At 35.9% G+C, this 15782-nt stretch overlaps 1 protein-coding gene across 1 annotated transcript in view; it reads right to left on the bottom strand.

The window, feature by feature from the left end:
* The window catches only part of hsd11b2 (hydroxysteroid (11-beta) dehydrogenase 2), a 119303-nt gene that overhangs the window by 20076 nt on the left and 83445 nt on the right, over positions 1 to 15782 (bottom strand). Inside the window, exons 3-4 of the mRNA XM_039762949.1 lie at positions 5416 to 5601; positions 3808 to 3945 (exon numbers count right to left, since the gene is read on the bottom strand). Of these exons, the coding sequence (XP_039618883.1) occupies positions 3808 to 3945; positions 5416 to 5601 (324 nt within the window). The remainder of the gene's footprint in view (positions 1 to 3807; positions 3946 to 5415; positions 5602 to 15782) is intronic.

Here is a 15782-nt window from a genome sequence, read left to right on the forward strand (position 1 = left end):
GAAAGGAACACATTTTATTTATATTTCTAGGTTTTGTTATGCAGCATGTTCATATTTGAATTTGTATCATTTTGACAGGATATATTTTTATGGAGAGCAAAATCTTTTGGGATATTTAAAATCTAAGTTTATTTTTATATAAAATTACATAAGAGTAAAGAAATGTGAATGTTTGTTCTTTTAACGTTTACTTTATTTCTAACTTGTATAATTTAGACAGGATAAATTTTTATGGAGAGCAAAATATTATAAGTTGTTTAAGGTTTGAGTTGATTTATTCACGAATAATATTCCTGTCTGTTTTACCATTCCTACCAAAGATATTTCTGTCGACTAAATAAAAATTCCTTCTATTTAAAATTTAAATAGAACTTGAACAAATACGATAGTTCATAATATCCACGCAGACTTGCACGTAAGAGGGGAGTTATCCGTTTTAACAAGCAGCGTATTGCACTGATAATGAAATAGCTGTGTGTGTATATATGTAGATATGTATGTATATGTATATATATGTTTATATATGTGTGTGTGTATGTATATATATATGTATTTGTGTGTATATATGTGTGTGTATGTATGTATGTGTGTATGTATTTATGTGTGTGTGTATATGTATGTGTATATATGTAGATATATATATGTATATATATATGTGTATATGTATAGATATGTATATATATATATGTTTATGTGTGTGTGTGTAAATATATATATATATATATGACAACAACACTCATCACTCACAACAGTGACAAAACAATTACATTGACAATCATGTTACGTTATTTTCAAAATGTTTCCTTTTCTTTTCATTGCTTCTTTAACACACTACTTCTCCACGGACCAGGGTCGCCCTTCACTTGGATCGTTCAAGCTGCAGATAAAGCACCTGGGTCAGTCTATCACCCGCAAACTGGCGGGTTGGTGATGTGTGTGTGTAGGCGAGGCTCTTCCCTCCTCTAACATTTTGTATATATATATATATATGACAACAACACTCATTTTGCTAGTTATAATATAAGACTAGGGACTTTGCCCCCTGCTCGCTTTGCTCGCCAACCCCTGTGTTTGGTTAATTGGATATACAATTTGCATTTTTTTTCCTTTGGAATTGTTTCAGTTTCATTATTTGCACTTTTACTTTAAAGCTTCATTAAAAACAATATTTTTTGCAGACACATTGTGACAATGCAACGTATAACTGCCTGTGAGTGAATATTGTTTCTGTTTCTCTAAGAAATAATCAGACTTTTTCTAATGTTTGTCCCTGTGATTTATTGATTGTCATGGCAAAAGCTATTCTAATGGTAAACTGTAAACATTTTAATACAAGTGGCATATCACAATCTCCTTTGGTGTGTAATGTTATTTGTGGAATATATACATTACCTTTCTTTTTGCCTGTTAAAATTTGCATTGCTTCTCCGTGATCATAAATATACATCTGACCGAATTGTGTATTCTTTGAAATTCAACTTGTCATTGCTTTAACTGTTCTGGGACCACAGACTCTCATAATGTATGGTCCATTATTGTGTAAATCCACATTTTATGCATTGAATGATGTGAAGGCGAAAAGAATTTGTTGTTTACTCTTTGCCTTTTATTTCTGACCTCAGTTTGTCCTGCTCTTTTTTCAATTACACCTGGTTCTGATGATTAATTACCTTTTGTTTGTGGTAATGCGATCTTTTCTATCTTTTCTTTGATACTGTAGCGACTGACATGATAAAGTGTCACAAAACTTCTACTTGAACAGTCGCTGACTTCGTAACCCCAAACACAACTTTCTAGCACCCTCTCCAACCCCTCATCTCGCCCCCCACCCCTTACCGCATCAATGAATACCCTGCTATCAGTCTTCCGTGCTGTACTTTGCCCTCCCTCAATCAGACTGAACAGTCACTTAAAACCAAAAAGGCCTCAACCTGGCTGGGACGCTACAATACTTTCGAATTTTATTGCTTTCATATTCTGTACCTTTCTCTGCATGTGTATCGCGCCATCGTTTGTTTGAGCCTTTCGAATTCCACTGCTTTCATAATCTTTTATCTGCCTTTTTTTCTCTCCAACACCTTTGGGTCTCTATTCTCTGTATTATCCTTATATGCTTTATATGTGTTGAGTGCACAGGGTCTGTGTGCACTACATGCTTTTACATGACTGAGTGTTTTTTGATGGGTGTACTCTTATATGATATCTTTTGTAAGTAGGGCGTGTCTTGCAAGAATCTCATGTTTCTCATGAGACGGCCCTGGGACAATCTCTTGGCACCAAGTCTCATGTTTATGATCCTCGCGAGACACTCTGTGACAAGTCTCTTTTGTCGGGTCTCTTAAATGTCTTCCGAGAACTTCCAAGAAGATCACGTATCATTGCCCTGCTTTTGCTTTCTAGGATTTTTTTTTTATAATAGAGAGACATTAAAGACTTGGTGCTTTATATGAAGATGAAAACGTTAATTCACAGTTGGGCTACATTATGTAATCATTAAGTCACTTGCTGTGCTACCCATCTAAGACTTGGTTGAAATCTCAGTAATCAGCACAGACGTCATGTTTTTATATGGTACAAATGTTTCCATTTGGTCTGGTATTACAATACACACTGTGACAATGGCTCTATATAGGTGTCAATCCGACACAGACTGACTGCAGAAGCACGTTTAAAAATTAACAAAAAGATTTAATTTCTTCACCTCTGGGGCACATCTTCCTCGTGTCCCACAGGCACAACACAGTCCCCAAAACTACCAATGAAAAAAAAAACACACCACAAAACACTCTTCTTTCTCCTCCACTCCTCCAAGGCAGCTTTGTCCTCCTGACTGTTTTCCTTGAAAGCTATCAGTGATTAGCTTTACATCTATAAACCTTGTTCATTTGGCTGCAAGAAAGTTGCTAACGTGATTAAAAAAAAATTATTTTTAGACCCTGTTTTAGTATCTTTATTATCATTTTTGATTTGTTGACCCCTCTTTTATATTTTTGCCCATTTTTGTTTTTTTTCTCCCTAACCCTAGGAACCAGATGGACACTGTGGCCACCAGGGGGCGCACCAGCACACCAAACCTGACACAGACAGACACCAGACACAAGTCCAGCACAAGACAGGCTTTTATTGATTTGTGGGAAACTCTTTTCCTACATTCCCCACCAGCTCCATAGCACTGTACAGAAATCACAGTCAAATAAACAGCATTTTATCTTCTTTCTTCCACCTCAACTCATCCTCCAGCAAGCTTCATCCTCTACCTCCCAACTCTGGCTCCTCAAATGAAGTGAGGTGGTCCCTTTTATGCTTCACTTGGGAGCACTTCAGGTAGCCCATCAGCATTATTTGGAAGTACTTCCAGGTATGGTGGAATCCCAAACTAGGGCTCACAGCTCCACCTGGCAGCCCCAACGGAATCCAACAGGGCTATGCCAAACTCCAATTTCCATGGAGCCCTGTGGAAATCCAAGGCACTGCTGCTTCCCACAGGGGCTGCCATCTAGTGACCTATGCACATCTTCTTCCCTTGTCCTTCCTTTACAAGGGCCCCAGCCGTCCATCACAACCTATCACCCCCACACATAAAAATGCTTCTGAGAAACCATGGAACAATAGTTCAACTGCAAGCTAAAACAGAGCACAAGAGTAAACATGAATCTATTTTTCCAATTGTCTTATCTTTTTCGGCACCACTGCTTCCTATGGTGATGGAAATAAGCTATACTTAAAGGCTTCTCAGGGTAGCACCATTTCATTCTCAAAGAACCTTGTTAATGTATAGGAAGTTAGTATATGAAAGTAGTAGTTCACCTGTTTTATAGGCTGATGGCAGGATGGTGGAGACAGAGACACCCCACAGTTTAAGTTCTTGCCGCAGAGTTTTCATGAAAAGGTTCAAAGCCGCTTTTGAACATCCATAAGCGGCCAGAGAAGGAAATGGCTGTTCCGCTTTAATTAAAAAAGAAAAAAAAAAACATTAATGGATTTAGGGTTATTCTGAATCTTATTGTTACTGCTCTGCTAATTTTAGCTTTATTGATCTCAAATTGAACTGTCATCTCTGTCTTGTCATGCAAAATGTAAGTATTTCCATTTGGTAATAAGGCACAATACAAATGAAGGCTAACCCCATCTTTAACATTTATTTTTCTTCCTGTAAATACAGTTTTATGAGAATCTTGCGTAAAGGAAACCTTAGATGAAATTGCTTGCCATATTCAGCTGCCAAGAAACATTAGGAATAAATAAAATTTCTTTGTGAAAATAAAGAATGCTAATTGCCTAATAACATGTATTGCATATGGGAACGTACCTATATACAGCGGAAACAACTTTAAAATGAAAAGTGATGTCAGTTTTTGGATAACAATCATATTACTGACAATGAGGTAAGATTAAATTATGTACTGATACACAGGCATCTCTTATATATATATTTCTCTTCTGGTTCGTCCTGCTTCCACTTCAAAACCGGTCCCGCCCACACACAGCTGACACGGCATTTTTCAATTCCTATTCGTCCTCTTCCAAACCCTTCTCCACGCTGCCTGCGGCTCCTCTTCAAAACCGGTCCCGCCCACACACAGCCGACACGGAATTTCTCGATTCCTATTCGTCCTCTTCCCATACACCTTGCTATTATCGTTATACTGCAACGGTTGTTTCCTAAGCCTTTGTTATAAAATGAACAATAGTAACTTCTCTGTTGACAGGTTTTTGTACAACGTAATCTTTATTCTGGGATCCAGCAACTGCCTGTTCCTATCAGTGGGTTATTTCTTGACACAAACGGTTGATGAAGGCAATGCACCGTTTTCCGTTCCTATTCTTACACCGCCGTATGCTATGCGGGCGTCGGCTATCTAGTGAGTTATAAATTAATACTGGCATTCTAACTATTTAGAATAGCGAGATATTTGAACTGCATTTCCACTATAAAAAAGATTTAAATGGGATGATTTGATTCAAGGGTTAATTTAATATTTTTCCATTTTTTTTAACAAAGTGACAAATTTGACCTAACTTTAAGATATAAAGGGAATATAAATTGAAACCTATTTCAGAATTGAATCACATTAATTAATATATTGTAAAAATCTAAATCTGTAATATTCTAAAAGAAAATCATGTTAAAATTGACAATTCCCATCCCCAATAAGCAGATGTCTGTGGATAGATAGTGAATATTACACATTTCTGGAAGAGATGAGCAGAATGAAAACCTGATGAACCACTTGATCTACTGTAATGAAATGGTTTAAATTAGCTATTCTATTAGCTTAATATACAGGGAAATACAGAACCAAAAAAGTAATATACTTTGCTATGATTTAACAATTAGCAACATGTCTTACACGGTACACATAATGTTTCTAAACTTTCTAAACAGAAGTGACACGTTTAAAAAAGTATTTAAACCTGATGGACTTGAAATGGTTACAATCCTCCCTTTCTCCTGCCGCACCAATGGTAGGAACATCTTTGTCACGTTTATTGTTCCGAAGAAATTGACCTCCATGCAGCCTCTATAGCTGGACATGAGAGAAAGTTCAGCATCTCCAATAGTGGTGCAGATTCCAGCATTATTCACTAAACCCCACAGTCCTAAAAGTAAAAACAAAAACAAACATTAGGTACATATGGACAGCTCTTCTCCAAATACATGTCTGATATAAGTTACAAAATGAATGACTCTAAAATCTTTTTAAATACAAAATTATTATGTAACTCCTATGTGTGATAAAGTAGTATCAGTAACATCTATATTTATGCTATAAAAAATATAGAGAAAAAATAAATGTAATAATGTACAAAGCCAGCATGTACTGGAATGTGTTTGGCTAGATATCAGTCCTGGCAGTTGGATTTTGCCTTGGTAAACTTGCAACCTTAGCACCATTTACACTTGAGTATTGTAGATTTCCAGCGTTTGGGGGTTTCATTTTGGGGATTGTGTGGATCTGTAACGTTTTGAGGTGATTGTTGTGTTTCCAGAATATCTTGTATGAATTTAGTGCTTTTATATTTGGCGATTACAATACTGAAGAGCAGGCGTTGTCAGCATCATAAGTGAACATATTGGGTTCACTCTGTTTTGCAGCAAGAAGGACAATTGTGGACTCTCGTGAAGCAGGCAGCATCTTGAAAAATTCCAGGATTACACACGGATGTTAATAAACATGTTCAAAAATTCAGAATCAATGTCTTCAACACGGGACAGTTAACTGGAATGTTAAAGGCCTGAATCACGAATTAAAAAGAAAGTATTCTCTTGCCTAACAGGTCTAAATGCTAAAATAGTATTTTTACAGGAGACCCACTTTTTAAGCAAGGATCAGTTCCAGCTACAAAAAGACTGGAGTGGCCAAATGTTCCATTCCAGCTTTACAAGAAAAACTAGAAGTGTGGGAATTCTTATCCATAGAACAGTCTTTGTACATTTGTAGTATCAGATGTTGTATCTGATCCTGAAGGGAGATACATGATTGTCATGGGTAATTTATTTAATTGCAAAGTGATTTTGATAAATGTTTATGCACCCAATCTGGATGATAGGGACTTCATCCAAAATGTATTTGCATCCATTCCTAATGTGAACACTCATAAAATTATAATGGCTAGGTATTTTAATTGTGTTTTAAACCCACTTTTAGGTAGGACTCCTGTCATAGGGGGATGATATCTAACACTGCAAAGACAATTACACAGTTTGTAACTGACCAGAACTTATCAGACCCCTGTAGATTTATAAACCCAAACTCAAGAACATATTCCTTCTACTCACCAGTGCATCACTACTACTCAATAATTTATTATTTCTTTGTAGATAACAATTTCCTGCCTACGATTAAATCCTGCAAATTAGACGCTATTGTTATTTTTCGACCATGCCCCTCTTATCTTGGAGCTAAAATCATTATGCCCCACATACTCATCTTGCAGATGCCGTCTTAACCCACTTTTATTATCAGACGACAGCTGTATAGAATTTATATCAAAACAAATCAGTTTTTTTCTGGAGACAATTACATCCTCAGAGGTCTTTGCAGGAATACTCTGGGAAACCCTGAAGGCCTTCTTAAGAGGACAGATTATCTCATATCTTTACAACAGAAATAAATTGGAAACCAAGCAGGTATCAAAGCTAACCAGCAAAATTACTAGAATACAGTAGATCAAGAAGAACATGCCATATGTCCAAGTGAGGTTCTTCATAGGAAAAGGCAGGCTCTGCACAACTAAAGAAACTGAACAACTTATTTATAAATCAAGACATCATTACTATGAAAATGGAGAGAACGCTAATAAGCTTTTAGCTCAACAAATCCAAAAGCAAGAAATTCTCAATGCAGTCCCAGCAATCATCAACACAAATGGACACAAAATCATTGACCATAAAAATATAATCCACACATTTAGAGACTACTATAAATCCTTATATTCTACTGAGTTTAAAGAAGACAAGACACAATCTAATGCATTTCTGGATTCATTAGAGATACCACAAATAAATACTCTTAGTGCAGATGAACTGGATAAACTGTTGTCACTATCAGAATTATTAGATGCTATAAAGTCACTTCAGTGTGGGAAAGCAGCAGGCCCCGATGGCTACCCTGCCGAATTTTATAAGAAGTTCTCCACTCAGCTAGCTCCCCTCCTATTAGCAACTTTCACAGAAGCTAGACAAAATAAAATTCTACCTCAAACTTTTCGCCAAGCATTAATCGCCGTCTTTCCTAAACAAAATAAGGACGTATTACAATGTGCATTATACAGACCAATTTCACTTCTGAATAATGATGTTAAGGTACTCTCCAAAGTCCTAGCTAGAAGGATGGAGAAAATGCTGCCTTCGGTAATATCACAAGATCTTCGACGTCTGTTTAATGCAATATATTCACCTCCAAAGTCAAACACCCCAGAGATTTTATTATCCTTGAATGCAGAAAAAGCATTTGATATGATTGAATGGAACTACTTTTTCACTACATTGGAGAAATTTGAGTTTGGCCCTAACATTTGTGCATGGATCAAACTACTGTATACCAATCCAGAAGCTTCAGTTTGTATTAACTACATTAATTCAGACTACTTCAAACTGGAACGTGGTACCAGACAAGGATGACCCTTGTCACCACTACTTTTTGCAGTCGCCATTGAGCCACTGCCAGTTTACTGTCGAAATGCTTATGAGATAAAGGGGATTATCAGAGAAGGACTTGAACAGAAAATTTCTCTGTATTCAGATGATATGAAAGTTGTCCAAAACATGTTTCTTCCATCTTAAAAATGTTAGGAAATTAAGGTGCTTTCTAAATAAACAGGATTCTGAGAAATTAATTCATGCATTTATCTCTAGTTGGATTGACTACTGCAATGCGGTGTTCACTGGCTGTTCAAACTGTTCTTTATACAGCCTCCAGTTAATCCAAAATGCGGCTGCAAGAATTATTACAAGAACAAGAAAATATGAACACATAACTCCAGTTCTTAAATCCTTACACTTGACTCCCGGTTAAATTTAGGGCAGATTTCAAAATCCTCCTTTTAATATATAAAGCATTAAATGGCCGAGGTCCGGCTTACTTGTCTGAACTTATCATGACTTACAAACCTGAGCGCACATTAAGATCTCAAGATGCCAGTCTGCTTATGATTCCAAGGATTAATAAAATAACAGTGGGAGGTCGAGCTTTTAGTTACAGGGCCCCTAAACTGTGGAATGGTCTTCCTGCTTCTATAAGAGATGCCCCTTCAGTCTCAGCCTTTAAATCTCGGCTGAAGACTCACTACTTCAGTTTAGCATATTCTGACTAGAGCTGCTGATTAACTGTACATACTGCATCTCTGTTGTTAGTCATTAGCACTAAAACATAAGTAGCATGATTGTTATAATTTGTTACTAACCCTCACCTATTCTGTTTCTGTTCTTGGTACTCAAATGTGGCAATTGGTGCCACGGCCCACCTGCCAAGTTGTTTGCCTGCCTGTGGTAAAGTCATCCCTGATGGAGGATCACAGGAATCATGGAAAAAAGGGGTCCTTCTAAAATTTTTATTATTATGCTGTATTAAGGATTTGTTCTGTTCTGTGTATTGTATTGTATTGACCCCCTTCTTTTGACACCCACTGCACGCCCAACCTACCTGGAAAGGAGTCTCTTTGAACTGCCTTTCCCAAGGTTTCTTCCATTTTTCCCTACAAGTTTTTTTGGGAGTTTTTCCTTGTCTTCTCAGAGAGTCAAGGCTGGGGGGCTGTCAAGAGGCAGGGTCTGTTAAAGCCCATTGCGGCACTTCCTGTGTGATTTTGGGCTATACAAAAATAAACTGTATTGTATTGTATTGTATATGGTACTGTATATATCAGACCCACAAAACACTGTGCCTGCAGTCCTAAATGCACTAACAGAATTTCAAAAGATTGGCTAAAAGTGTGCTCTTTCCAGTGAATTCTCAAGCACACACTATTAGATTGGATACCTTTCCTTTTATCATTGCAGATCAGTTTAAATATCTAGGGTTAAACATCACAAGTAAACATAAAGCTCTTTATCAACAAATGTTCGCTGTCTGTATGGAAAAAATTAAGCAAGACTTGCGTAGATGGTCAACCCTTCATCTCACTTTAGCTGGAAGACTTAACATTATTAAGATGAATATCCTCCCTAAGCTTCTCTTTTTATTCCAAAACATCCCAATATACATTAATAAATCGTTTTTTAAGAAATTAGATTCAACCATAACCACATTTATTTGTAATTCAAAACATCTACGTATCCAAAGAGCGACCCTACAAAGGCCAATGGCAGAAGGTGGCATGGCTCTACCTAACTTTCAATTTTACTACTGGGCAGCAACCATACAAACTATAAACACCTGGACATGGACACAAATAGATGAACATATACAGGCTTGGTCTGCAATAGAAATAAAATCCTGCAGTACTTCTTTATATTCCTTGCTTTGCGTCCCAATAATTGCAAGTTATTGCCAATAGACTAACTACCCAATTGTGCTTCACTCACTCAGAATATGGAACCAATGTAGGAAGCATTTTAAGACAGAGAATCTTTTATCGGTGGAACCTCTGCACGAGAACCCTCACAAACATATGCAGTTTTTAATGTCTGGAAAACATTTGGGATTAAATCACTTTTGTACATAAACAATGTCTTTGCACCCTACCATTTTGCAGTCTCTCAACTTTCAAAGATCCAAGAGGTAAGTGGGAAAGGGTGTCTCACTCAGCATCTAAGAAAAGGAATGGAAGGTAGCAATGCAGAGAATTCACTCGAGGTCCTTATGCACACGGCATACAATTATTCAACTAAAAATTATATATCGAGCACATCTGTCTCGTTTAAAATTGTCCAAAATGTTTCCAGGGCAAGATCCAACCTGCGAACGCTGTAATCAAGTTCCAGCCTCAATGGGTCACATGTTTTGGGCCTGCACCAAAATAACGTCATTCTGGACCAAACTTTTTAAATGCCTTTCAGACAGCCTTGGTGTCACAATCCCTCCTAACCCATGAATAGCTGTGTTTGGTGGACTCCCAGATGGGCTTAAAGTGGAGAAGAACACACAAACTGTGATTGTCTTTACTACTCTATTGGCACGGAGACTTATCTTGTTGAACTGGAAGAATCCTAACTCTCCCCTTTTAAGTCAGTGGGTAACTGATGTTATATATTATTTGAAATTGGAAAAAAATCAAATTCTCATTTAGAGGATCTGTGCGGAAATTTTTCAAAACCTGGCAGGATCTAATCAATAACATTTTAGAATAAGCTTTTAAAGCACTGTGGAAGCAGATTCTATTCCCATTTCTTTTTCTTCTCCATTTATCTATATTCACTTATTAATTTATCTATTTACTTATTTTTACTAGCTTAATTTTTATTCTGCTGCCCATGCTCTCTTTCTCGGGGCTGGTGGTTGATTTGTTTTCAATCCTATTCCTGTAAAATTGATCTGTTTGTATGGAATGTTGTGTGATTTCAATAAAATCAATTAAATTATAAAAAAAAGGGTTCTCACTGAATGAGACATAAAGATTTTCAGTATATAATTTAAAAAGTTGAATTCTGAGACACTTCATTAACTACAGATACAATTTTAAAACTGGCTGATATTTGTTCCTACTTAATAGAGCATTCAGTATCTGGCTAAACAAATCTCTATTAACTAATTGTTCACTCTCTAACCATATTTAATCAGTATTAAGAGTTTTAAAATAATATGATGTTTACTAGCTGGTAACTTTTTCACTATAGAGTGGGAGTTCCAAAATGGTCGAACTTTTTACAAATAGGTTTTTCAGTGCTTTTAGTTCAAATCCTATTTATTATGTTTTCTGGATATAACTTTTATAAACTTTCAGAATGTTTTTTGGTAAATTTGTCCTTTTTGATTTTTAACCTGAAGGCTTCAAATACAACTGGATTGTTGCCACCACTTGTGCACATGACAAAGAAACTTTGTAAGTCTTGTCTGGCCACAAGCCATGTTTTATACAGTATTTGTTTTAAGGGTGCAACACATTCTATATGAACACAGTGATATTTGTCAAGAGAGTCAATTCTAAAAAAATGAAAAGGGGAACAGATTTATGGGCTTTAAGTGCTCTCTTTGTATTTAGGCAAATTTGCCATTGCAACATGTATAAAACCTGATAAAAAACAAAATATTTATAAGAACATTTTTAGATAACTATTGTCAGTATTTAAATATTGTAAATGTGAGCAAATAGCATTTTGGCATATTATATTTTTCAAAGATATGTCATTCAAAATTAATAACCATATGATTAAGCACTAAAAGATGCTAAACATGTATTAATTATTCTAGTTAGTCCTCTTTTTAGAAATACTGCACTTTATTTGTAAAGTTTCTGGCATGTTCTTGATGACACTCTGCCTGCAATTGGTGAGAGTTGCAAGGGAAACTGGAAAACAGGCTGTGTTGATACAGATTGTATAGGTATTTCAGGGGTGTTTAGAATATTGTTAGAATAGGAAACCAAATAAACCCACGCCAATCAGCGAGGGAAGAAGATTATGATAGTTAATGCTTTTACGTTCAGTTTCACTTACTGATTTTATGTTATGAAAGTGGCCTGCAGAGCCTCATGTTATTTTCTGTGCATTTGTAGTTCTCTGTAGTTTGTATTTCTTAAATAGTTTAGAAACACCTTTATGAAAAGACAAATAAGCACAAATAGGTGAGAAGGACACATTAACACAAAGGGCTGTCCTTTTTGTTATTTGTAACTTGATTATAGGCAAGAAACATTCCAAAATTACTCCAGGTGACTTGCTTAATTGGCACCTATTTTATTTGCATCCCTCACTTAAGTAGCAGATAGTAGCCAATGCCTTGGCCCCTGTGCTGCCAAGAGTCTGAAAGACAATTAGCAACTCATGTTTTTGATTGGCTAAGTATCTCTGACCCTTCACCACCAAACAGCTAATGTGTGGTGGGTCCAAAATGACTGCCATTGCATCATCCAGGTGTATGCTACACATTAGTGGTGGTTGAAGTGACTCCCCACTCACTGGGTAAAGCGCTTTGAGTACCTAGAAAAGTGCTATATGATGTAATGAATTTTTATTATTATTAATTGCTAGATAATCATATTAATGTTGCTTGACTTGCTTGTCTTTTTTTTACACATTCCACACTTAAAAATCATTAGAATTATAAATACTTTATAAGCTTGTTCTTTTACTTGATATCCTTTATTGAGAGCTCTGTTTTAAACCTTAGCAAAAGAACACGGTTTCCTTTTCATTTCTATGATGATTCTATGAATGCTACTTAAATGAAGTTAGTCCATTTCTGAGTTTATTTTAATCCAGCCAAACAGATAATTTTTAAAACTTAGTTTAATATCAATTGTGAAAAAGCCAAATATGGCTCATTATCTTCAGCTGTGCTGTGAAAGCACAGTTGCTGCTGAACTCATAATACAGAGGAAAAAACAGTTCAAGACATTTTGTCCTCTATCTAGATAACTGAATTGTTTTAAAAAGTGAAAGACCCACATTTTGGAATTTGTGAGCCTTTTCTGGCCCTGTTAACACAAACTACAGTATGTGTATGACATCTGCATTTTATTATTCTTAATCTGTGTAATGTAATGAAAGCAATGAGCAGGACAAAATGGGAAAAGTTAAAGTTTTAGTTTATATTCTAGACAAAATAAAGGATATAAATCCAAAAACAGGAGAAATATGAAAAATATTTTAAAGTTAATTTTTGTTTAAAGTTGTGCTATTATATGGTAAGTACCTGAAGAGAAATACTAGATGATTGTCATTTTAATCTTGTGAATAGAAATAAGTTGGCATGCAAATCCTACTCACAGCATATAAAGAACACCCATGTCTGATTCTTATGTTTCTGGTCTAATTAAAATACACAGGAAAATAATTTCAAGAAATTAAGCAATTGACCGTTAATAAACTATTTACTGTCTTCTGTTCAGCAGAATTATAACTTAGTATTTTTAATGATGGTTTTGTTGCTGTGTTCATATATACTTAACTTCCTTGTCTACAGTTGTCCAGTAGCTGTGTTGTTCTGCGATTAAAATATTGAAACAAGGAAATTCCCAGTTTTCAATCTATTTTGGTTTTTTGGTGCTCTGTTTGAACCCAAAATGAAACAAGTTGTACATTAGAACGTGTAGTATTACTCTTTGATTAAATATGTCAAACAAGCTCACCATATATCACAAAGCAAATCAGAAGATTATTCTGAATGAAAGTAATGTTTTCGAAATTAATGCAACTTAAAAAACGTTTTTCAGAACCAACAAGTGTGCAGAAAGAAAATCTAAGGCCAGTTTCCATGTCCTCTCTATAGAAGAAAAAATGCTGCCTAAATTTACTCCAGACAGCACAGAGAAAACATAGCAGTCCAGGAACACACAAAGTCCAAAGGTTAACAAACAAAAAGCAATATTAAATAAAAGTGTCCGCATGTCAGGCTGGAAAAGAGTAATTTCTTATGGTTTGTTGAGTGCCCCCTACTGGACACACAATAAAAAAGAGAAAAATAAATAACTCTTCACAATGATAAACATCTAAAATGCAATGAAAACAAAAACATTAATTATAAAAAGACAACATTGTTTATAATAGTTTGGCAACCCACAGTTGGCTTATATCTACTGTACTGCCAGAAGACAGAAAAAGTGGCAGGCCAAAAGGACTAAAGAAAAGGACCATGAGATGAACATTATCAACATAAGAAGCAAGGGTCAAAACGGGAAGGACTAACTAATCTTTCCTCAAAACAAAGACAAAACAGTTGTAGTCAAAAATAAGTCCAAGCAGAATTTAAATTTATCCACCGTCTTGGACTGGCTTATAAGGAATGGCATGTATGATGTCATGAGCACAACTTTTGGGCCCATGCCCCCAGCAATGGACTGTTGTGTCATGGAGATGAAGCAACTAATGGTGACACAGTAACATTGTTAATAAAAACTAACTAATTCAGAGATAATGTACTAAAACACTAATAATATATCTGAATTCCTTGACATTCCAAACAACCAGAAAACTAAGGTTTATATGCAAGAAAATAATATTCAAGGAGTAAAAATTCTTAATGCATACCAAATTTAAACTATGTGAGGTTGACACTGAAGTGCTAATGTGAAAGATTTGGAATAATAAATGCAGCCAACATATGTATTTTTAATGACCACAGTACTATACTGACATGGATATCAAAGACAGATATTGTTCTAGTAGTGATCTTGGCAGATATTTGTACATATTGATTGTTTTTGCCTTTTTAATAGGGGTGGAAACAAGTAGTCATATGTAAAAAATAACTGACAACTACAACCCTTAAAAACTGATTGACTACTTTTTTATGAAATAAGTAACAAATATACATTTAGAAGAATTTATCCAGTCCCATTTTCCTGCCTTTTTAAAAAGGCAGCATTCAGACATCAAAGCAAACATCATTTTAGCTATACCCAAGTGAGATCCTTTGATCACATCTAGCTTCAAAAAAGAGGCATTATTATATAGGCTAATTAAGCTGTTCTGTGATAGCTGTTTAGATTTTTTTTGTACACAAAAATTTATCCTATGATTTACCTTTACCTATTATGGTGAAACATATACTAGAGAGAAAGCACTTTGCCGTAATTCACTGAAATAGAGGCTGTTTTAATATGTGAAATCATCTAAACACAGCTTAGCACAAGAAAAGTGCAGTAGAACCTCGGTTTGCGAGTAACTTGGTTTACTAGTGTTTTGCAAAATGAGCTAAAATTTTTAATAAATTTTGACTTGATAAACGAGTGTCGTCTGGCAATATGAGTAGTATGTATATGCTTTGTCTGCTGAGCGTCATGTAATCACAACTGAGCTGATGGCTCTTCTCTTTCTCTCGCTGCGGGATTGTGGGCAATCGTCTCCTATTCTCCGTCTCATAGTCAACATTCCTACAAGCGTATACGGTTTACTACAGCATTGTGACTGTGTGCGTGTGTGCTGTGACATGCGAGTCCCTGTCTTGCACCACCAGCTTTATTCAGCTTGAAACAGCAACAGCGCAGTTATTTATTGTAGCAGGATCTGCCACTCTCATATACACAGACACAGCAGTCAGGCAGGGTCGTGGCCAAGCAGTACTGTGCCCTGTGCATTTATAATGTTCCTTTTTCCTTGTATCACCCATCAATGGCAGGTGCTTATAGCATGTCCATGATCTTTTTGAATTCACTTTTACGGCAAACTGCTACAGCGCTGGGAG

Source organism: Polypterus senegalus, chromosome 9, assembly GCF_016835505.1.
Source record: "Polypterus senegalus isolate Bchr_013 chromosome 9, ASM1683550v1, whole genome shotgun sequence".
NCBI classification, from domain to species: domain Eukaryota; kingdom Metazoa; phylum Chordata; class Cladistia; order Polypteriformes; family Polypteridae; genus Polypterus; species Polypterus senegalus.